The sequence below is a fragment of the Microcebus murinus genome, chromosome 20, assembly GCF_040939455.1.
Source record: "Microcebus murinus isolate Inina chromosome 20, M.murinus_Inina_mat1.0, whole genome shotgun sequence".
Lineage (NCBI taxonomy): Eukaryota > Metazoa > Chordata > Mammalia > Primates > Cheirogaleidae > Microcebus > Microcebus murinus.
Genome location: NC_134123.1, coordinates 9,885,565 through 9,909,398, shown reverse-complemented (window position 1 = coordinate 9,909,398; position 23,834 = coordinate 9,885,565). Strand labels below are relative to the sequence as shown.

The window sequence follows — 23,834 nt, the reverse complement described above, 5'->3', positions numbered from 1 at the left end:
GTTTGATTTTTTCTTGCTGATTTGCGTGAGTTCTAAGTAGATTCTAGTTATCAGCCCCTTATCCAATATGTAGGATGTGAAAATTTTCTCCCATTCTGTGGGTTGTCTGTTTGCTTTCATGACTGTTTCTTTGGTGGTGCAGAAGCTTTTTAGTTTGATCAGGTCCCATTTATTTATTTTTGTTGCTGCTGTGATTGCCTTTGGGGTCTTCTTCATAAATTCCTTGCCTAGGCTAATGTCCAGGAGAGTGTTTCCAACATTTTCCTCTAGAATTCTAATAGTTTCATACTTTATATTTAAGTCTGCTACCCAGCATGAGTTGATTTTTGTGAGAGGTGAAAGGTGTGGATCCTGTTTCAGCCTTCTACAAGTGACTATCCAGTTTTCCCAGCACAATTTATTGAATAGGGGTTCTTTTCCCCAGTGGGCGTTTTTGTCTGCTTTGTCAAAGATTAGATGGCTATATGAGGATGGTTTTATATCAGGGTTCTCAGTTCTGTTCCACTGGTCAATATTCCTATTTTTGTGCCAATACCAAATTGATTTAATTACTAGAGCTTTGTAGTATAGTTTGATATCTGGCATATTGATATCTCCCATTTTTTTTTTATTGCCTAGAATTGCTTTTGATATACAGGGTCTTCTCTGGTTCCAAATGAAGCATAAAATTATTTTTTCTATATCTGTGAAGAATGATGTTGGGATTTTAATAGGTATTGCATTGAATCTGTAGATCGGTTTGGGTAGTATAGACACTTTAAGTTAAGTCAGCCTACCCACGAGCATGGTATGGATTTCCATCTGTTTACATCCTCTGCTATTTCCTTCCTCAGCATTTCATAGTTCTCCCTGTAGAGGTCTTTTACCTCCTTAGTTATGTATATTCCTAGGTACTTTATTTTCTTTGTTGCTATTGTGAAGAGTATTGAGTCTTTGATTGGTTTCTCAATTTGATTGTTCTTAGTGTATATGAATGCCTCTGATTTCTGTGTAAAGGATAAAGGAAGGCTTTGTAGAGTATTCCCAGCAAACAGGGCCTGTATTTATAATCAGGCTCTTGTAATTTGAATCAAAGATATAACAAAGCTCAATATTTATAAAAGTATAGTGCACTTATTCCTGGAGTTAAGCAAGATCATATTAAATGGTATATAAACTTTAAAGCATTTATATAAGGGTTATGTATTTATCTTGCTGTATAATAGAAAAAAAAACTAATATCAAATCCATTACTTAATGCCATTACTTAATGGATACTTTTGTGGCAGAGGATGCTGGCAGTCTCATAAAATCTGTCCCACCCTCCTCCCAGCTTTCTTTGCAACCACATGATCATGTGACTAAGTTCTCAGGAATGGACCCTGGGTGGGAGTGAGGAGAGCAACCTCCAGGCCCGGCCCATGGAAACTGCCATGGCCCCTCCTCCCCACTCCTCCCCCATCCCACTGACTACAATCAATACCCATGGCAACTTTAGAAACCATGACTTAAGGAAGGCAAAGTCCTCCTTATATCAAACTATACTAAAATCTAGATCAGGGGTCAACAAACCATAGCCCAAGTGCCAAATCTGGCCCATAGTCTCTTGTGAAAATAAAGTTTTATTGATATACAGCCATGCCCATTTACTTATGTATTGTCTGTGGCTACTACCACTACAATAGAGTTGAGTAGTTGCCACAGATACCATATGGTCAGCAAAGTCTAAATATTTACTACATGGTCCTTTATAGGAAAAATTTGCTAACACCCTAGTCTAGATCTCCAAATGACCATATGAGGGACAGCCACCTTGTTAACCTGAACAACACTCTAGTACTTTACATAAGCAAAAAATAAGCCATGGAAATTCAGGTCCTACTTTCTACCATAGTTTATTCTCACCATATATTCTTCCTTAGCTATCCCAAAATGATCGCCTAATGTAGATGGGCTGAATGACAGTTGTTTGTGCATTGAAGATGACCACTTATGTCCCTGGGGAGTACAGCTTTCCCCTCTGGGACCCACATGCAGGCCAACATTTCCCCTAGATGCTCTGACTCGGTCAATCCTGGGATCGGATTGACCCCAGGAAGTCTGACCCCCTAATTACTACACAGCATCAAGAGCCTTGGAAGGTGTTAACAGAAGGTAATTTCTGCTCCATGATCTGAATGTTGAAAAGAAGACGTTCCCTGAAGCTCATGGAAAAGGCTGCAGTGATGAAGACCTTCGTCAAAGCCAGTGCTTTGTCACCTAACTGGTGGCCATGATGGTGGTCAAGGTAGTCACTTTTTATATCAGTCATTGACCATCAATGGTTCAGGTTTTCCATTTAGTGACTTCTTTTTGGTTATACACTTTTTAAACCAGATGTGTTATTACTCAAAATTTCATTATTTACTTTTTATTTTTACCCTCATTTTAATTTTAAAAAGTACAATGACACATTGTTCATGCTTACCTTTATTTCATGGCAAGTTCTCCAGGTCTTCCACTCATGGAAATGATATAAAATCTCCTTTTCCAATGAGTGTGTAAAAGTAAAAAGAGTTAACCCATTTTTTTTTAAAAAAACTGCTAATATAGTTGGCATGCTAATATGGCAAAAAAAAAATGTGAAATCAGTATGAGAATAACTAAAGTTTGAGAAACACTGCTTATGTCTGGGGTGCATTGGAAAGTGTCGTAATTCCACATTCATAGAGTGGGGTCCATGGTGAATCGTGCATGAGAGAGACCTCACCCAGAGCTACCCCTCTCTCCTAACCCCTCTCTTTCTAGAAATGATCCCCAAACGTCTATCCAATTCCTTAGGAGTTACGGCCAGTTCCCAGGGTTTTAATCTCCACATCATTCACTTCCACAAGGGAGACCTTAGGGTAGGGCAATAGCCTCAGTCGACTGCCGCTTAAACAAGAGATGTACTGCTGACAGCTAAAGTGACACAGGGAATTATACACTTTTGCAAAGCTGAGATCTGGCATGGGCTTAATAGACTCCAGCTTGGAGTCATCCTGAGCCAGCAATGGGATACAGAGGCTACAGCCAAGTGTGGGGAAGGACTAGGAGTGGCCACCTCTGTGCAGAATTGGTGGGTATGTGATTAAACAGTGGATTGGGAGAATAATTCCTCCTTATCTTCAATATTTTGCTAACACAGCACCTTAAAGTCTTCATAGTCCAAGGGCTAGGGCTGTTTCCCAGGTTATGAAGGCCAGCTGGCTAGGCCGCAAGGCAGGGTGGTTAACAGGTGTGCATGTGTGCATTGTGCCACAGGAGTGGAAACTTGGTGTCTAATGAGGAAACTGTCCCATGTGGGTAGAGATTTTCATTAGGGTGCAATTTATTATCTTTGTTTCTTTTTCCCATAAAAATAAAGAAGGAAGAAACCCTTGCACAAGTCAGGCTTTGTAGAGTGAGTCACCTCTGGGACTGATTCTAATGCTATCCCTAAGCCCCTACCCCCACCACAGGGCCCCAGCCTGTCACCAGACTGCCTCATGGCTAGAATGAGTGCTGATGAGTATCCTCTCTCTTTGAATTTGGGTCTCTAGATGCTTCATTTCACTTACAACCTCCAGCCTTGGGCAAGTATCCATAGACATCTCTAGGGTTGTCACGTGCTTTATGGCTTCTGGTTACCCAATCCTTCCTGGTGTCAGTATTGGTCAGCCCAAGCTTTCCAAATGACAGTGGAAATAAACACAGCTCTCCAGGCACCCACCTCCTCCTCTGGCCTTTTCTAACCCCTCCACCCTACCACCCTCACCCTGGACCAATGAACTGGCAATGCCACTGTGGACAAGATCAAGGTGTTTCATCCTGGGATAAGGTCAGCAGTGAGAACACTGCCCCAGTGTGTCAAAGCAAGAGAAATGGCTGCCGTCCATTTCATCCACGACGTGGCAGAAGTCAAAGCCTCCTTTCTGGTCCTGACTTTGCCATCGAGTTGCTGCGTGAGCTGAGGCAGCCCTTCCCAGCTCTGGGCCTTGGTCTCCTCTGGACATGAAGAAAGTTGGGACTACAGATTCATTGGCTGAGGCTGTCAGAGTGAAATATCACAGACTGGGTGATTTAAACATGATAAATTAGTTTTCTCCCAGTTCTGGAGGCTGGAAGTCCAAGTTCAAGGTGATGGCAGGATCACCTTGAACTCCTCTGAATCCTTCCTCTCTTGTTTCCAACCGTCTGTCGCCCTCTGAGTAGCTCCGCACCACAGCCATCTCCCCATCCTTCCTGGCAGCCTGGAGGACGCAGAGGGACCAGCAGGAAGGCAGGGGCACTGTGCAGGGTTGAGGCAGAGGAGAAGCCAGAAGAGAGAGAGAGGCTGCACAAGATTCCTCCCAGGCCATCAAGCATGTGCTTGGGACAACAACAAAATTGAGTTCTCAATATTTTTTGACACAAAAAGCAGAGTGCTTAAGAGTATGGGCTGTGCAGCCACACAAACTGGGTTAGTCATCAGCTCTTCCTCTTATTTCATGTGCGATTTTAGGCCAGGTCCTTAACCACACTGAGCTTCAAGAGATGCTAGTATGGATTTCACAGAGTAGTTTTGAGAATTGGGATCCTGCAGACGAAACTCTCAGCCCCATGCCTGCCACGTGGTATTTGTCAAGTGAGTGTGAAACTGCCCTTCATACAAATCGATAACAGGGTACAAGGTGAGAACTGTGGTAAGGGCCTAGCTAACAATAATGATAATAATTAGTCGCTGTTCCAATTTGCTTCTCTATAATTGCCACTCTGGAGCCATGCAACTGGTGATCATAAAGAGTCTTAAGTTTCTCCATAGGTAACATCGCCTTTTTGAAACCCAAAGGTAGTTTTAAGGTATCTTCCAGGCCCAGCATCCCACTGGATTGGATGACCCACCAAGAGCAATGGCCCCTCCCAAGAAACCATCTCAGCTGGAATTGTGAACTCAGGGACGAAAACAGCACAAGAAGATAATTCTTACACCCCTATAGTTTTGCCCCAATTAACAAACCTAATTGCCTAATCCTTTGCCTGCCAAACTACCCTTAGAAACATTGCCTCTCAAATTCTCAGGGAGGCAGATTTGAGAAACTTTCTCCCATCTTCCCATTTAGAGCTAGCAGAATAAAACTCTTTCTCCATTGCAACCCTTACTATCTCAGTACATCGGCTCTTCTCTGTCCAGTGGGCAAATGAACCTGGTTGGGTAGCAAAAATGTATGAATGAATAAATAGGGAAGATACAAATAAGTAAACACAAAATTACAGCCAGGAAATGCTTATTGTGCTACTAATTTTATATACATACACAACCTTACAGACTTTCCTATACAAATAAAAATATATGTTATTGCTAAAATGTGATCATATTATATGTAACTGGATTTTAAAAAATGTTTCTTTAGTGAAATATAATTCACCTGCCACAAAATTCATTTTTTTTGTAAACAAAATTTATTCTTTAATGTACAAAAGGCTCCAAGATAGCACTTCATTTTAACTATAGGTGGCAGAAGGTGTCATGGCAGGGAATACAGATGTTTAAATAGGAACCAAAGGTCGCCAGAGCCTCCGGCACAAGGAACAGCTTGCTTTACACCAGATGTTTTAATTCTTCTTGTGGCCAGGGGGTCCTTCCCTGCAGACTTCACTTTAGCTCCTCCAGTTTCCTCTGCTCCTCTTTTTGCTTCTGCTTGAACACCCTATTTCCTCATGCATCTTCCTGGCCTGCTTCATGGGCTGTTGTAGGGGCTGCCTCTTGCCACCTTCGTGGCCAGATATAGCACTGCCTCCCCTTCCCCAGATTCTGCCAAAAATCCAGCTTTTTAAAGTGTAGAGTTCAGTGGCTTTTAGTATATTCACAAAGTTGTGCAAATATCACCACCATCTAATCCCAGAACATTTTTACCACCCCAAAAAGAAACCTGATGCCCATTAGCAGCCACTCTTCATCCCCCTCATTTCCCTCTTCCACTGGCAGCCACTAATCTACTCTCTGCATGGACTTGTTTATCCTAGAAATTTCTTGTGATAAACGATCACCCAATATGTATCTTTTGTGCCTGGCTTCTTTCACTTAACATAATGTTTATAGGTTTTATCCATATTGTGGCATGTTCTTTTTATGGCTAAATAGCATTTCACTCTGTGGATAGACCTCATTTTATTTATGCACTCATCAGTTGATGGGCATTTGGGTTAGTCCTCTTTTGGATATTATGAATAATAGTACTATTTGAGTATGAGTTTTTGCGTGAACACATTTTCAAGTTTCTTGAGAATCTACCTAGGAGTGGAATTGCCGGGTCATGCGGTAACTCTGTGCTTAAGTTTTCCAGGAACTGCGAAACTGTTTCCCAAAGCAGGCTCAACAGTTTTATCACCTGTTTATGCCCCTTGCACAGTAGATTACGACTGTCTTTCCTTGTCGTAATGTATAGACATGTGCATCACTAGTTTGAGTGAGTATATAATATTTCCTTGGCCAGGTACCAGAGTGTGCTTAACAAATTCCCTGTTGATGGGCATTTGATGATCCTCTGGAAGAGGCTTTAAGTGTCTCCCTTTTGTCCCCAGCAGTTTGTAAATGGCACTTTACAGAGAACTTTGTATCCCCTAATTTGGTGCTTTCACATGCATTGCAAGCCGCCCCCCCCCATATCTGTCTTGCTACTAATGGTGAGCTCCTTGATAAGATGAACCATGTCTTGAGTTTACCTGTGTGTCCATAACACCCAGCCAAGTACCAGGCATTGTGGTAAATGTTCAAAGAATGAATGATACATGGATGGATGGGTGGTTATAGCCAGGGACTGTGGAAAGATGGATTTTTGCCTTCTGTCTAAAAATCCCTGATTTGAGAGGGAGTGAGTTCCCTGACCCTGGAGGTATGTGACAGGAGGCTGGGCCAGTTGGCAGTAACCATTGTAAAGCAAGTTTAGGCATCAGAAAGGAGACTGGATGGAATTTAAAATCGCTTCTAAAGTCGAGAGCCTAGAACTCTATGAAATAGAAGCCCAGGGAAGCTAAGAGATGTGTCCTAAGTTGCCCAGGTGAGCAGTTGTGGGGCTGTGAGTTGCTGTGAATATTTCTGAGCCTGTTCTGGGGACCCTGCTCCCCCTTGCCTAAAGGCATCTGCCTGCTTGTGCCTGGCCTTTGGGAAGCTCCCAGCCCAGGAAGGTTAGAGACCCACAAGGGAGAAACTCTTCTGTAACAAGTTGCTTGGCAAGTTTGTGGCTACCTGAATCAGAGAGTTCAGTCTGGACTATTTACATAAAAGGGCTGAACTCCGGGTGGGTGCGGCTGGGAGGTTCCAATAAAAGTCCAGGGAGATATTTGGTAGTGGAGAGAGCTTCTCTCTTATCCCTGCTTAGATCCTTGGCTGGGTGGAGGCAACTCCAGGGCCGGGCTAGGCTCTGGGGCGGGAAGGCGCATCCTCTCAGCACAGCACCTAGACGCGGACAGCTCACAGATCCTGGGAGCTGCTGCAGTTCCACGATGTGGCTCTATGCTCTGTTCCTGGCAACTCTTGCCACTTCCAAGGCTTGGGGTGAGTTCCTCTTTAATACAAATACCAGGGGTGCATTTGGGAATCCTTGTCCTGGGGCGAGGTGAGCAGAGGTGCGTACAAGGAAAAGGCACGACAGGGCTGGGTGTGCGGAGGTGCGCGCCTCTGGACCTGGACTTAGACTTGGAGCGGTGGAGACCAGCCAGCCCCGGCCAGTGCTGAGAGGCAGAGGAGGAGAGTCACCCTGAGCCGGCAGCTGCACCGCATGTGCCACAGGCAGGGGGCTGGTGGCTAATGAGGAATTTGGAGCTCAGCTTCATTTCCCTTGATTACTATTCTAGATCCAGGCTGGATCACGGAGTAGCACAGAGGAATATCGAAAGCAAAGACTCCGCAGCCAGAGTGCCTGGGTTTGAATCGTGGCTCAGCACTTCCTAGCTGCGTGTCTCTGGGCAAGGTGCTTAGCTTTCCTGTGCTTCGGTTACCCCATCTCTGAAACAGGGGTGCTGACACTCCCACTGCATCGGGCCGTTGTGGGGATGGCATGGGTTGTTTCTAGAGCACTTAGGACAGTGCCTGGCATAGAGGAAGTGCAGGGAAGGGTTGGATAAATGAAGTAGTTGTTTATAAATGTGGCGAATAAATAGAGTATTTGAGGTTTGGTCAGGGCAATGTATCAGAAGCCAGTTGCCACAGAAAAGATAGTATGTCACAGTTCCCAGGAGGAGGGGTGCACACTGGGGAGGGCCGGGGCGGGGTACAAGGGGAAGCACCAGAATAGTCAAGAGGGTTGGGAGGTGGGCAAGGGCTTTTATTGTGGTTTCCCTGGAAGAGAGAGCAGGCTTAGCACTGGCTACTGAGTAATTTCAGGGGGTTTGGGGGCACAGGGCTGTCCCTAGATGTCTGGTACTGGCTCTGGGGTGACTAGGGCAGGTGGATGGTGGCCCAGGGCGTGGGAACCTATCAAGGAGGTGGTTGGCGTGTGGGCTCTGGGACGGTTGGACCCGGGAGGGACAGTGCCTCCAGAACCAGCAAGGCCTCAGTGGCAACGCTGAGAGTAAAGACAGTGGCAGACGTGGGAAATGCAGGGGGCAGAGAGGGACCTCGAGCTACATCTGTGCCATTTTGTAGATGGAGACGCTGAGACTCCCAAAGCAGAATGCACTTGACCAAGGTCTCCTGGGTAACCACGCCCTGGTCTATGTCTGGCTCCTGCGTCCGGAGCCAGGGGTCCCCCCATCAGCCCTGACAGCCCAGGCCCTGTCTGGGTTCTGTCTTCTTTTTGGCAGGGAAACTCTGTGAGAGACAGGCCTGGAACTGCATGTAAGGGCAGTGTGAAAGGAACCAAATGTGGACTGGACTATCCCTTCACCTCTGGTTACCCCTGGCAACGCCATCCATTTCCATCTTTAGCAAGTCCTTGCAGGCTACTCCAATTCCTTGGTTTCCTCATCTGTAAAATGGGCATGTCGATGCCTACCTAGCAAGGCTTTCTAGGATTAACTTAAAGGAACTGGAATGTATGCCTGGTATGTAGCAAGTGCCCACTATGTACACACTACATGTAACATCAAGTGAAACTGCTCTTGTTCCTGTCTTTGCTTGTGCCTCCCACACATGCACCCACTTCTTCACCCTTGGCATTCTGGCTTCTGGCCACTTCATCCATGCTGAAAGTTGTCACACAGCTCGAAAACCCAGGCCCAGTGCTGTCCTCTCTGCTTTTACCCTCCTCCTCTCTCCTGGGCTTCCACGATGCCCTGACATTCTCCTGGTCCTGCTCTGACATATTCCCAGTGTCAACTGTAGCTGTCCTTGAGCTTTCTCTTTAGTTCTTTCTCTTCTATCTCACTCTGGCCTCTTGAATGAAGTCACCGCATTCATGGTGCTCACCTCACCCTCTGGTGGATGGTCCTCACCCGACCTGCTTCCAGTCTTAAAGTGCCCACACCCTGTGGGATCTCTGCCAGGATGTCTCCCTGACACCTAAACTGAAAATGTCTGAATTGAGGCCAGCTTCACACGCAGCTTCTTCATCTCTTTCCCTCTCACGTCCCCCACATCTGCTCAGGGATCAAGTCCTTCAAAATCCTGTACAGATGTTGCCATATTTCTTCATATAATTTGTCTTTTAATTATGAACCGGCATCTGTGCTCAGTGCAGAAAACTTGGAAATTGCAAAGAAAACAAATTGCAAAGTCGCCTGCAAGGCCACCCCATTGCCACGTCAATTCCAGCCTTCCAAGGAAGTTCATCTCAGCGTTATTTGTAATAATTAGCAATAAAAACAAAAGAAAACAACCTAAATGTCCACAGTATAGGATCAGCTATTAATAACATGAGACAGAGATACTGTTTTGTAACCATAAGGAGTTTTTGCATAAAGAGTTTCTGAATTCATTGGATATTCTCCTATGAGACTTATTCTTTTCTCTTCTGGCCACACACACTGAAAGACAAATTGAATGTTTGTAACCAAAGTACCTCAACAGGGAGGACAAGAGGCTGGAAACAATTTCCTGGGAAGGATGCTTAGAGAAATCAAGATCACTGAGGCCAGGCAGGACTGGGGTGGGGGGGTGGCATGATCAAGCATCTGAAAGGCCACCTGCCCCTAGATCACATTAGGTCAGCTTGGTCCCCTGGCAGGTGGAACTAGGGATGACACGGAAGCTGCAGGGACATGGACGTCAGCTCAGGGGGAAGAATCGTCTGCTCTGCAGAGTGGAGCGGCCAGGACTCTGCCCCCGTCTCTCTCCTCTGCATGTCCCACTCTGAGCCACGGCAGAGTCCTCCTCAAGCTTATGTGCCTTCCTCTAGAACACCTCCCGCTGCTTACTTTTCTATGAAATAAAACCTCAGCCCTTAGCCTGGCATTCTAGTCCCTCTGTGACCTTATTCTCTCATCCCAGGGTCATTTTCCTCTCCCCGTAGCCTCCACCTGGTGCCCTCAGGCCACTTGCCCTGCCCAGGGAAGGCTGTGCATCTTGCTGTCTCTGAGCCTCAGCACATTCTCTCCTCTCTGCTTCACACCACTCCCTGCCTTCATCTCCCCTCATTCAGCCCCTCCTGCTGCAGGTCCCAGCGCCTCCACGTGCCACCAGTCAGATGGCCTCGCCCCTCTTCTACCTCCTGAAGCAGCTGACAGGTCCCTCTCCCAGGACACCACCACTTTCTTCCCGGATTTGAGGTCAAGTGTGTATGTGGCTCATTCTCCCTGTGAGGTTCATTGGTCCTGGACCAGGGGCCACCTCCTGTTCACCTGTCACCCTGTATGCGGCCAGTGCAGGATGTAATAGATAAATGTTCCAGAGGCTTCTCAGAGGGAGACCAAGTGACCTGTTCTTCCCAGCGGTTCTCTTTCTTGCATTTGTTTTTCATTCCATGTTTTTCCACCTCCTGTTCCAATTTGCTCCTTAAAACAGCTCTGTGAGTTAGGAAGGACAGTGACCCTCACCCCTTTTTCACATTGGGAGAAACTGAGGCCTGAGGGCTTAGGTGACTTATTCAATGTCACACGCCTAGAAAGTGGCAACCCCCCCCCCCCCGGAATCCAGGTCCAGCCTTGCAGCTGCGACGTGTCCTCATTTCCTCTCACTGTCCAGCAGGTCGCCCGTCCTCGCCGCCTGTGGTGGCCACCGTGCATGGCAAAGTCCGGGGGAAGCACGTCCACCTGGAAGGATTCACACGGCCTATGGCCGTGTTCCTGGGAGTGCCCTTTGCCAAGCCCCCGCTCGGATCCCTGAGGTTTGCTCCGCCGCAGCCTGCAGAGCCGTGGCACTTTGTGAAGAACACCACCTCCTACCCGCCCATGTAAGCCCGTGGGGTTGGCGTTGGCACCTTTCAGTGGGGAGGTTTGCCCCAAAGTGATGCAGGACGGAGTCCCGCAACCCCCTGATCGGCTTGTACTTTGCTCTAGAATCTTTAAGGACACTGTAGAACCTTAAGAACGTCCAGAACTCTCAGAATATTCCAGAATATTTTATTCAACACATATTTATTGAGCACCTACTGGGTGCCAGGCATGTTCCAGGTTTTTGGCATCCATCAATGAACAAAACTAAGATCCCTAGTTTCATGGAGCTTGCATTATAGCACAGTGAGACAGACAATAAGCATATGCAAATTAGTAAATGAATAATGTGATATGTTAGAAGGTGGTAAGTGCTCTGGACAAAAAGCAGTTGAGCAGGTGATCAGAAGTAATGATCCTATTAATTCTTCTGACTTGCACTTTAACAGCAGCTGGGGGTGGGGTGCATGCGGAGGTGTGTGGGTGGGGAGTGTACTGGGGTGTGGACTTGGCGACCTCTCAGCACCCAAGTGTGTCTGGCCACCCATTCCGGAACAGAGCAATGGTTGGTCGCCCTGCCTGCCTGGGCAGTTGGGCTCACAGCTCCCCTGCCCAGGGCACCAGGGACACCTGCATGCGTCAACCCAGGCATTACTCATGTCCTCAGCAAGGCGTTTCTAATAATTTCTGGGATCCCACTTCTGGCTAAGTTCTTTCCTTTCCTTTCTCTTAGAAATAATATTCCTGTTTTTATTTTCTGATTGTAAATTTGACATACTTCTTATAGGCAATTAAGAAAGTACAAAGCAGGAAGAGTAAGAAATTAAAATCATGGTCAATTCCACCACTCAGAGAGAATTGCTATTAATATTTTAGATGGTGTTTCTCTAGTCGTTTATCTGTTGCATATTTTTCCCTTGAAAATGGCATCCTCTATATAGGTAGCTGGGATGCCCGCTTTTCTCATTCATAGGTACATCAGGAACATCATTCCATGGGATTAAATCACATAATATGACATTTAATAGCTGCATTACATTGAATATTGAACCATAATTAATTTATCCAGTCTCTTATTTGGTGTTATTAAGTTGTTTTTTGATATTTTGATAATATAAGTAGTATTGTGATGAACGTCCTATATCTAAACCTTTATGTACATTCATCAATATTTTAGAAGAAATTTCAAAAAAAATGATGTTTCTGAGTGAAAAGTGTGCACCTTTTGTTAAATTTCCTCCACAAATGTTTTAACTATACTCCTTCCTTTCATATATGAAAATCTCCATTCACCAGGTTTGAGCCAATGTTTAGGGTTAGTTTTTTGGTTTTTGATATTTTGCTCTTTATTTTGCATTTATCTGAATACTAGTGACATTGAATTTTTTTTCTCTTTTTTGACATTTGAATTTATTTTTTTTATGGGTATCCTGCCCCTTATTCTTGGTGATGTGGGGAAAAATTTCCCCAGGTGGAAATCAGGAAGTCATCTTTGCTGACTCTGATTTTGCCATTTGACAGCTGCATCATTCCTGGCATCTGAGTGCCTCAGTCCTCGTACATACAGTGGCGGCTGCAATGCCTGCCTTCTGGGTACATTGAGATCTGGGAATGTCACTTATAATTTACGTGGAAATACAAGCACTGCATAGCATGGGTCTCTTGGTTAGGTGACCTTGGGCAGGTTCTCTAACTTCTCTGTGCCTTGGTTTTCTCATCTATAAAATTGGGATAATAATAGAACCTATAATAGATTCATGGGGCCCATCTGAGGCTTAAACGAGATGGTACAGAAAAAGTACTTAAAACAGCATCTAGCACACGTGGAAGACTCAATGAATATTACTAATTTTCATCTACGTTGAATCTTTGAGATCTTTCACGAGGGCAACCAACAGCTCTTGCCTGGGATGAGTTGATAATAGAACCCTGGCATGTCAGAACTGCAGGAACCTTCTAGAAATCACTCCCCTCACTTACACCAGGCAGATTATGGCCCAGAGCAGGAAAGGAATTCACCCAACGTTACTCAGCAAATGAGTGGCTGAGGCAGGACTAGAATGCAGATGTTGTCCCACAAAGATTGCACCCCTGACCTGTTGGAGACCCTAAATATTTGTCTGCCACTTGAGTGACTTCTCATGGTGTATGGAAGTCTTCCATGGACTGGAACATGTTTACCTGGTGGAGGAACAGGGTCACCCTGCACCCACCATCTAGCGCCCCACAGACAGTGGGAAATGTCACCTCCTGGGGAAGGTCAGCATCTCTGCAGCCTCCTCTCCTTGAGCCAGGGCATCCCAAAGCCCCGGGAAGGGGAGAGGTGCCAAGCCCATCTCACTCTGCTTGGCCTTGAGAGGCCTTAGCGAGTCCTGGGGCCCCACCTGGACCCCAGATGCCTCTTTCCCATTCCAGAGTCTTTGGCCTGGCAATGGCAAGTCCAATTACAGGCTCCTGGTCCAGCCCCTGGAAACACCTTGCTCGGGTCTGGTTGAACCTCAGGGGTTCTTCTTTCTCCCCTCCCCAGGTGCCTCCAGGACCCAGTGGAAGGGCAGATGCTCTCCAACCTCCTTACCAACAGAAAGGAGAACATTACTGTCAAGTTGTCCGAAGACTGTCTTTACCTGAATATTTACACTCCTGCTGACTTGAGGAAGAACAGCAGGCTGCCGGTAAGCCGTGGGAACCCCTAGCCCAGACGTGCTGATTCCACTATCACGGGGTCTTCTGGTGCAGATGGGAAGGGGGTGAAGACAGCTGGGGAGGGGGCAGCCCAGGCCAGGACTGCTCAGGGGCCGCAGGCTCACACGGGAAACACAAGTTTCCACATGTCAGTTCCCCTAGTGACATGGACCCACTGGAGGAGTTTGCTGCACATCTGTAACACACATCTTAATTGTCCCGAGTTCCCTCATGCTAACTGAAGGGTGGCAGTGAGTACTCTTAGTTGCTGGCATAAGAATCTGTTACCCAGAACGGTTGAGACATAATTTTCAATAGTGTTAGAGCTGGAAAGAATCACAGAGAAAAGCCAACAACCCAGCTCTTCCTTTACAGATAGAGAAACTGAGGCCCAGATGTGGGAAGGGGAGGTCACACAGTAGAGTTGGTTCAGGTCTTTTGATCCTCAAACTAGTGATCTTTGACATGGAGTAGGACATCAAGGCATGTGGGTTGCAGGGAGCACACTGAGATCCATCTGTGACAATTTTCACTGTCCTATGACAAATGTGTGGGGGCCGGGTCTGGGGCCACCCAAGAGGCAGTTTCTTTTGCCTTTGGCAATTCTCTGGGATTTTACTGTGGCTAATTTTCTACCCTAATAGTCTTTGGCACAGGCTGGTGACCCTGTGAGGCAGCATATCCCAAATAATGAAGGGCTAGAGATGGGCAGGCTGCCAGCTGCAGGCTGGATGGTGGGGGAGGGGAAGTTCTGCTGAAAAGGAGATGATGGCAGGGGTGGACAAGGGAAGGTGTCAGCACTCAGCCAGTGTCCCAGGAGCACCCTGGCACGGTACTGGGAGTGGCCAAGGAGGTCTGTGAACTTAGGACATGTTGGCCCCATATGTGGTTTGTAAGGCACAAGGAAGTGGGGACACAGGCTCACTCCCTCCCTCATTCGTCTGCTCTTCTGTTATGTACTCAATACCCACTGTGTGTGGCCACCCACCCGGGTTCATTTCCTGCTGCACAGAGAGGAGCCAGTGTACTGAGACAGTCGGGGGTGCAATGGACAGAGTGTTTTATTCCACATAGTGAAAGTGCTGAACAGGGTGACAGGAGAAATTTCTCAAATCTGCCTCCCCAAGAATTTGGCAGATGGGTTTTTAAGGATAGTTTGGCAGGCCAGGGATTAGGCAATTAGGTTTGTTAACTGGGGCAAAATTATAGGGGTGTAAGAATTGCCTTCTTGTGCTGTTTCGGTCCCTGGGGTCACAATTCCAGTTGAGTTGGTTTCTGGGCCGCTGGTCTGCGTGGGCCAGTCAAGCCACTGCCATGTGGAGACAAAGATACCTTAAAAACTACCTTTAGGTTTCAAAAAGGGATGTTATCTATGGAGAAAGTTAAGAATTGTTATGGACACGAGCTGGGTGGCTCTGGAGTGGCAGTCACAGAGAAGCAAACAGGGGGACAGAGACTAATTATTGTCATTATTGTTAGCGAGGTCCTTACCATAGCTCTCGACCTGCACCCCACTACTGACTTGTGTGAAGGGCGCTTTCATACGCAAGGTTAGACTTGGGGTTCGGGGAAGGAGGAACATGAAACCACTTCCAGCAGCCCCGCCCTCAGGGATCCTGCGCTCGGGCTGCACAGACACACGCTGACTTCAGCATGTTACCGCAGCCCAGCCCGTGGGCTCAGCTGTCACTCAAAGATGACAGTAACCTCAGCCCGTCCCCAGGAGGCAGGGATCAGACAAACAGGGACTCTGGGAGCTGCAGGCAGAAGAACCTCTAGTACGGACACGGGTTCCAGAACTGCAGGGTCTGGGTTTGAATCCTGCTTCTGCCTTTGACTAGCTGAGAGATGTCAGCGATTTCTTAACTTCTCTGATCCTCTGTTTCCTGGAAATGGGGGACATCAGGTGTGAGTGCTCCGTGCTCACTGCCCAGCTTTGTCTCCGCCCCTGGATAAACGTGAAAAGCAAGCGCTTGTGACACCTTAGAGGGGAAGGGGGGATCTTACCCCACCTGACAGCAGACCTGCTGCGCTGTGGCCACTGGCTGCAGTGTGCTGGGCAGCTCAGCACCTGGACATGGAACCAACTGTGTGGGTTCCAGTCCTGCTTCTACCACTGGGCTGTGTGACCTTGGGCAGGTTAGGTGCCTCAGTTTTCCAACCCGTCAAACAGTACAACATTGGTATCTACCTCATGGATGGTTTATTTTAAAGTGCTTAGACAGTACATGGTACATAGTTCATATTATAAGTTTTTTAAATTAACTGTTATTATTATATTATTATTAATATAGTATATTAATATTTATTTTAGCCCCTCCCACTGCTTACCTGCTCTTTAAATGTGAGAACCATGAATTGTGAATCATTGTGTCCACTCTTGTCATCAGTTCCTATCACAGTCCCCGGCTAGTAGGTACTCAGATAACATTGGTCAAGTGATTGAAGTCTTCCTGGAGGGGGTGGATTCCAGGCTGGACTTTGCAGGGTGGCTAGGATTGGGGGAGGCAGGAAGGAGGCATATTAGGAAGCGATACCATCGGGGCATGTGTGCTTCTTGAGACAACCGCTCCTGCTCAGGGAAGTTCAATTCACCACAAAAGAGTTAACTGAGACGCAGCTGCAATGCAAGGGCTGCTCCACGTTTACATAGAGGAGATCGGAAGGTCCAGCATGAGGGTGACGGGAGTGTCAGGGAGACCAGGCCATCCTTAGCCTTTGCTATTGTTCCCGTGGAGATGTTCTCAGTGATAAGAGCCTGTGGAGTGAGGAGGTGGCACTGGGCTGGGGACAAAGACAGCAACAGCCAGGGCGCATGGAGTGGGTTGGTAGCCTGGGCTCTAGCTGGGAGGGTCTGGGGGAACAGAGCTTATCTTTTGAATCCTGCTGGGCACTGGTGGACTTTGGGGAATGGCCTGCTTGAGTCATGGCCAAGTGGTAGGTGACAAACCAGACATCCTCTGAGTCCTTCCCAGCTCTGCTTCCTATAACCAGTGTGGGTGTCCCTCCCTGTCCAGGTGATGGTGTGGAACTTCGGAGGTGGTATGGTGGTGGGCGGGGCCTCAACCTATGATGGCCTGGCCCTCTCCGCCCATGAGAACGTGGTGGTGGTGGCCATTCAGTACCGTCTGGGCATCGTGGGGTTCTTCAGGTAAGACATTGGACTGTCCTCCCTGCATTGAGGTCCCAAAGTGAGGGTACTAGGACCCAGGTCCGGTCATGTCAGCCCTCAGGAGACCTTTGCTAAGTCCCTTATAAAAGGCATCCTAGTCTCTTCATAACTGGACCCCCTTACTTTCTCATTACTCAGCCACACAAATCTACTTGCTTCTGAGCTTTTGCTTATGCTATAATCTCTGCCTGGAATGCCCACTCTACCTGGCAAACTGCTATTCATCCTGCAACGCCCAGCCCACATGTGGCCTCCTCTCGTCTCCTTTTCACCTGTGCTGCCCTAGCATACTACACATTTTGCCATCAAGCTTTTCACAGCAATGGAAGGTTCAGACAACTTCCTTTTCTTCAAAAGGAAGGGAGGGGCAGACTCGCAGAAGGTGCTCAGCAAATGCTTGTGGGGGAAGGCATGGGTGGCTGGAGACGGGAGGTCATCAGGACATCTGAGCCCAGGGAGCCACCCTCCCTGGAGGAGTGTCGGGGCGCACTCACCCCATATCTTGCTAGAAATCTGGCACATGCAGCAGTCAAGACTAGAGGCTTCTTGTGGGGACAGGAAGCAGGTTTCCTTCCGGGCACGTGACTGTGAGCCTTTTCTCAGTGCACCTGACCCAGAACATCTGACGGGCAGGTGGGGAGGACCCGCTCACTCCTGGGAAGACCCAGGGAGCAGGAAGACGGCTCTGCCGGGCCTGCCAGTGGGTGTCCCGGGCCAGTCACCGAGGTTTCGCCTTCCTCGAGACTCCACATCCCTGTCACCCACGGCCCGCGTCCCTGCTGCCCGTTACTGGAAAACTGCTCCGTGTCCTGTCTGCGTTCCCCTCCCCCATCTGTCCTCTACTCACGCCAGCCAGTTTCCCCTGACCACGCCGCCAGGCTGTTCCCATCATGGTCACCCATGACCTCACCTGTCCTCGGCCCAGCCTTCCCTGAGCTCTCAGCCTCAGCCACACAGGGCCACTGACGCCTCCGTGACAGGCTCCCTGCCCTTGGTGCCTCATCCCACCCCACAGGTTGCTGCTTCTCAGCCCCTTGGTAGGTCCCTCCTCGTCCCTGTCCTTGGGATTCTGTGTCTCTCCCTCCCCCTCCCTCTCCACTAGTTCCCAGTGGTCCTCAGGGCACTGAGAGCCCGTGGTTTGGCCTCCTCTCCTTTAATCCCAGACGCCATCACTCGCTGCCTCCTCTGTCCCCCGGGCTGCCTGAGGCCCCTCGCTCTTCTCATGGACACACTGAGCCACGACTCCCACGCCCTCCCCAGGCAGAGACACCCTGCTTGTCCCAGTGCCCCCGCTCAGCTGCCGAGGCTCCGTCCTCCCAGTTGCCCGGGACACAGGCCTCGAGGGCAGCCTGGACCCTTCTCTCTCCCCACACCCCGCGCGCAGGCGGCTGCGGATCCTCCCACCTCCACCTATGAGATGTGCTCAGAGTCCCGCTGCTTCTCCCCCTCCCTTGCTTCACCCTGGTCAGCCTGTCTGGCTCTGGCCTGGATTGTTATCACGGCCACTCACTGTGTCGCTCTGCGACTTCTGTGCTGCAGCTGATCCACATTCCACATGTAGAGATAAGGCAGAGAGTGAGTCACGTCATTCCTCTGCACAGACCTGCACCGGCTCCCAGGTCACCTGGGGTGACATGCAACACGCTTCCCCAGGCCACAGCGCCCTCCCCAGCTGCCCCTCCTACGTGCACACTGTGCTCGCTGGGCCCCAGGGCCTTTGCACTTGCTGTTTCTTTTGCCTGGAATCGTCTTCTTTGGATATTTGCAAGGTTCATGTGGTCATTTCATTCAGGCTCCTCCTCAAATGTCACAGCGTCCGAGAGGCCTTCCCTGCTCATGTGATCTGAAGTAGCACCCACTGCCCACCCCTGCCTTTCCCCTCACCCCATTTTATGTTTCCTCAAAGCACTTTCACTGCCTGGTATTTTATTCTGTGTTTATCTGTGTGTTTGTGGTCTGTACTATGAGTTCAGTGTAAGAAATTTTCCCTGTTTTGTTCTCAGTTGTGCTCTAGCTCCTAGGACAGAATTGGGCACATAGTAGATGCTCAGTAAATCGTGTGGAGATGAGTGAATGTGGAGCCCTACAACGGCACATGCTGGCACTGGCAGGCAGGGGAAGACCCTGTGTCAGGGGTGTGGAAGCCCAGCCTATTCTGGAAGGATCACAGAGAGCCCCCAGCCCCGTCTATAGTCTGAGACCCCTGCCATGGCGTCTGTGCTGCCCACCCCAGCCTGTTCTCTCACAGCACAGGGGACGAACACAGCCGGGGGAACTGGGGCCACTTGGACCAGGTGGCCGCGCTGCGCTGGGTCCAGGACAACATCGCCAACTTTGGAGGGAACCCAGGCTCTGTGACCATCTTTGGAGAGTCAACAGGAGGTGAAAGTGTCTCTGTCCTTGTAAGTGTTCCTGGCACCAGGCCCCACCCCCAGGCTGATGTGGCCACTGATGGGAACTCTTGGAGACCAGCCCACCCAGCCCCGGGCGCCTTTGCTTACATGGCCTGGATTGGGGACAGACCCTCCTCCTTGCCCAGCATCAGGCAGTGGAGAGCTAATGTACAAACTCTCCTTGGCCCGCAGGAAGCTCAAAGCTCAGCTTTATATCCTGGGCCACTAGAATCTCTGGCCCCAGCCTGCACTGGCCGCAGTCCCCCTCTGGCAGCTAGGCTGAGCTCGCTCTCTCCTTCCTCCTCATTTTAACACCAGGATTCAGCTCACCTCCCCTGGGCAGTAGGGGTGGGTATAAATTACACACATGTGGAGACAAACACAAGAGTTGAACAGAAGTCATTGTTTGGCTTGAAGCCAGATCTACGTGTCCAGGGGACATGAGCACTGAGATCAGGCAAGAACCTCCTCTGAGGTGGTCTGATGGCCCCCCACACCCAAGAGGGAGGCAGCCATGTCTAGATGAGGGACCAGGTGGGCTGGGGGAGGACATGAGGACACTAGGACGATGGAGCGCAGGATGGGGAGGGAGGGGACAGGGGATGTGGGGCACAGACACAGCCTGTGGCACGAGATGTCCTGCCAGTGTGGGGCTGGGACTGGGGTGCTACTGAGGGCAGCTGGGATGGGAAACCCGGTTGGAAGGTGCTGGGAGCTGTGAGGAGCCTCCAGGGGCCTTGGAGTTGAGCCGAGGGTCAGCCCATTGCTGTGTTTTTCAATCCTGTCGATTTCCTACTTGAACACTCCGGGGAAAATGCTTTTGTATTTTTAAATTAGAGAGAAAGGAACAATGTGGATCAGCCCAAAGAAGAAAAAAACTATCTACAATCCCCTCCCTAGAGGTTGTCACTGTGGCTATTTTGACATGTAGTTTTGTAGTCTTTTGTCATGATTCTATCCATCTATCTATCATATATATTTTTTGTACAAAAGCATTTTCCTTCATATCACACTATAACCAACATTAAACCCTCTTCCATAATATAACCTTCTAGAATTGCATAGTATTCCATGGTAAAAATGGAGCATGGGGCGGGCCATGTACAATGGCTGTCCTCCTATCACTCTGGGAGGCAGAGGTGGGAGGATCACTTGAGGCCCAGAGTTCAAGATGAGCCGAGCGAGGCCCCATTTCCGCAAAAAACAAAATAATTAGCCGGGTGTGGTGACATGCACCTGTAGTCCCAGCTACTTGGAGGCTGGGGTGGGAGGATAACGAGCACAGGCGTTGGAGGCTGTAATGGTGCCACTGTACTCCAGCCAGGGTGACAGAGCTTTCAAAAAAATAAAAATCACTGATTTACCCAGTCTCATAGTATGGGATCCTCAGGTTATTTCTAATTCTATAACCAGCACGGGCACCCTCAGAAGTCTTCCTGTGCCTCCCTGGTCACTTTTCTTCTGCGTAGTGGAAATGCTGAACCAGACCATGTGCCCGGGCATTGCCACGCTGTCTTTCTGGTGCTTTGACTGCTGTGATCTGTGCGGGCCACACTCTTCTGTTCCGTCCCCGGGTCTGTGCTCCGGCTCCATCCCGCTGAGGTTCTCTGGGGGAGGCAGGGCCCAGGGGGAGGCTGGGAAACAGGCCAGGCCAGGTGAGGAGCCCTCCTGCCCTCTGAGCCCCAGGGCAGAGCTGTGGGTGGACCCTGCCCTGAGCATGAACTCTCCTCCTGTCCTCGCCCCTCCCAGGTTTTATCTCCTCTGGCCAAGAACCTCTTCCACCGGGCCATTTCTGAGAGTGGTGTGGCCCTCACTGCTACTCTGGTCCAGAGTGGTGACATGAAGCCCCTGGCAGAGGTAGGTCTCTCACAGGACGCTCTCACACCCTTGGCTCTGCACTCTTGCTGTGGGATCCAGAGGATATTCTCAAAGAGTCACTAAAGTGACAGTGGCTGAGTGGAAAGGACAAAGAGACCCCTTGCTCAACCTCCCAACTTTACAGCCAAGCATACTGGGCCAATCATGGAAGCCAAGTGCCAAGGTCCACAGGGTGGGGACATTGGCAAGGGCCTTGCTTCACAGGACCCTGGGGAGGATTTTGTTTATCTGGAGAGTGCTGGGAAGACAGGAAGGGGTGACCACAGGGTGGCGCTGCTGAGCAGGGCCCACTGGAGCCAGGGGGGTGCAGGGTCTGGATGGGGCTGTGGCAGCTGATTTGGGGCAGCTCAGACTTCAGGGGCTGATTAGCAGGTGGGGAGGAAATGGAGACGCCAAGGATTTGTTTTAGAATTTTTGAGAATTTTTTCAGAATGCATTGGTTACAAGCAACAGGTGGTCACTGGGCAGGCTTGAGTCAAGAAGGGGAATTTTTTTTTAGGGAAGCAGAGGAGGCAGGGGTGAGGCTGGGCTTTGTGAACAAGCAGGAGCTAGAAATTGCAAAGTGAAGGGAGTCCAGGTCTCTCTGACTCTTGGTCTTCTCTCCCGCTCTCCCTCCCTCTTCACCCCTTGTCCCTCCTCCTGTTGGTTTATTCACCAAGTGGGTTCTGAGCAGGGACTCTGCAGCAGACACTGTCCAGGCTCTGGGACCCTGCGCACTCCCCACGGCCCTGCCACCACCGAGCCCGTCTTAGGTGCCTTCCTCTCTGGCCGAGCTCTGCTGTCAGTTCCTGTGACCAGCCCCCCTGGCCCTGGGCTTGGGGACTGCCCTGTGGTTCCAGAAACTTTTTCCCCTGTTTTGGAAAACGCTCAGGTCTACACTCGCAGCTCTCCACCCCATCCCAGATCACTTAGGAGAGAGGCTCACGGCCCCGGCTTTGCCGAGATCCCCCCTTGGTGCATCAAATGGGGCCTCTCAGAAAAGCCCAGGTGCCGGTGTGCGGGGCAGACCTCCCCCGGTGCCCAAGACAGGCTCAGGGGGCCTCTCCTCCAGGAGGGTTTTCTTCCTGATTTTTTTAAGACCAGAAGAGGGATGGGGTCAGGGGGTCTCCATGCATTAACAGGTGCTCCTTGGTGGTTTTGTCTGAGGACACAGGACAACACATCTGAGCCTACGTTTGTATGGTCCTTGGGCTAAGAATGACTTTTTGATGTTTAAATAATTAAAAAGAAGAAGAATATTTCAAGACCTGTTACAATTATATGAAATTCACATTTCAGCGTCCATAATGAAAGTTTCACTGGAACAGAGAGAAACACATTTAATTTTCTTCAGTAGCAGAGTGGAGACGGTGCAGCAGAGTCACGTGGCCCTCAAAGCCTCAGATGTGACTGTGTGTCCCTTTGATGACAATGTCTGCCCCCTGCCCTGCACAGTCACATGTGGTTGTTGCTCAGGACTCCAGCACGTGACTGCGCAGGTGGAAACTCTTAGCTGTGCCGCAGACGCCTCACTCGCTGAGAAGCTCCATCCACACCTCAGGACGGGCACGAGATCTTTTCCTTTAGGGCTCCCGTTTAGCTCACATGCCATACTTCCTGACGTTCCTTGGTGCGAATCACCTTATCTAGGCCTCCTGCAGTTCTGCACATGTTTCGTGTGTGGGAGACACGGTAGCCTCCTATGTTCTTCCCATGTATTAGCTCATCTCATAAGGTATAAGATCATCATGGAGAAACCAAGGCACAAAGAACTCAAGTGGTTTGTCCTTGGCAAAATGGCCAGTACATGCAAAAGCCGGACTTGGAAACCAGATGGTGGGTTTTGGGTTTCCATACCCTTAATTCCCCTCTTGAGACGCTCACCTTTGAGATCATTATGCCTATTTTAGCAGAGCTAAGGTAACAGACAGAGGGAGTATGGGCTGATCACTCACATCACAGTTCAGATTAGGCACAGAGGCGGCACTCTGTGGGCCCCAGAACCCACACGTCTGGTCTAGAGTACTTTCTGCTCCCCCTGTTGCCTCAGAAATGGGGCTGGGGACAGAACACCTCTTTCTACCTTGACAGAGGGAAGGGACATTGCTCTTGAGCTCTTGTTGCCTGTGGTCTTTGCAGAAAGTTGCTATCGCTGCTGGGTGTAAAACCAGCAGCTCGGCTGTCATGGTTCACTGCCTGCGCCAGAAGACAGAGGAGGAGATCTTGGAGGCCACAAGGAAAATGGTAGGTAGGTCCGTTCTAGGCCCCCAGCTTGTAGTCATGGCCCCAGGCTTCATCTTTACGGCTGTCCTCTTGCCCTGAAAAAAACTCCCTGGGACAGTTTTTCACCTCTCAGGAGCATCTGGGTCTGAATTGGGAATTTCCTTTTTCCTTTTTTATTGTAGCATATCTCAGATATCAGAAGTCCAAAAATAACATGGTGGAAAATTACATAATAATCCCTC

The 23,834-nt window shown here is 49.2% G+C and overlaps 1 protein-coding gene across 1 annotated transcript in view; it reads left to right on the top strand.

The window, feature by feature from the left end:
- Positions 1-7,273: 7,273 nt before the first annotated feature.
- LOC105866535 (liver carboxylesterase 1-like) overlaps positions 7,274-23,834 on the top strand; it is a 36,993-nt gene continuing 20,432 nt past the window's right edge. Inside the window, exons 1-7 of the mRNA XM_075995652.1 lie at positions 7,274-7,513; positions 11,081-11,285; positions 13,793-13,937; positions 16,965-17,098; positions 19,368-19,521; positions 21,262-21,369; positions 23,509-23,613. Of these exons, the coding sequence (XP_075851767.1) occupies positions 7,462-7,513; positions 11,081-11,285; positions 13,793-13,937; positions 16,965-17,098; positions 19,368-19,521; positions 21,262-21,369; positions 23,509-23,613 (903 nt within the window). The 5' untranslated portion in view covers positions 7,274-7,461. The remainder of the gene's footprint in view (positions 7,514-11,080; positions 11,286-13,792; positions 13,938-16,964; positions 17,099-19,367; positions 19,522-21,261; positions 21,370-23,508; positions 23,614-23,834) is intronic.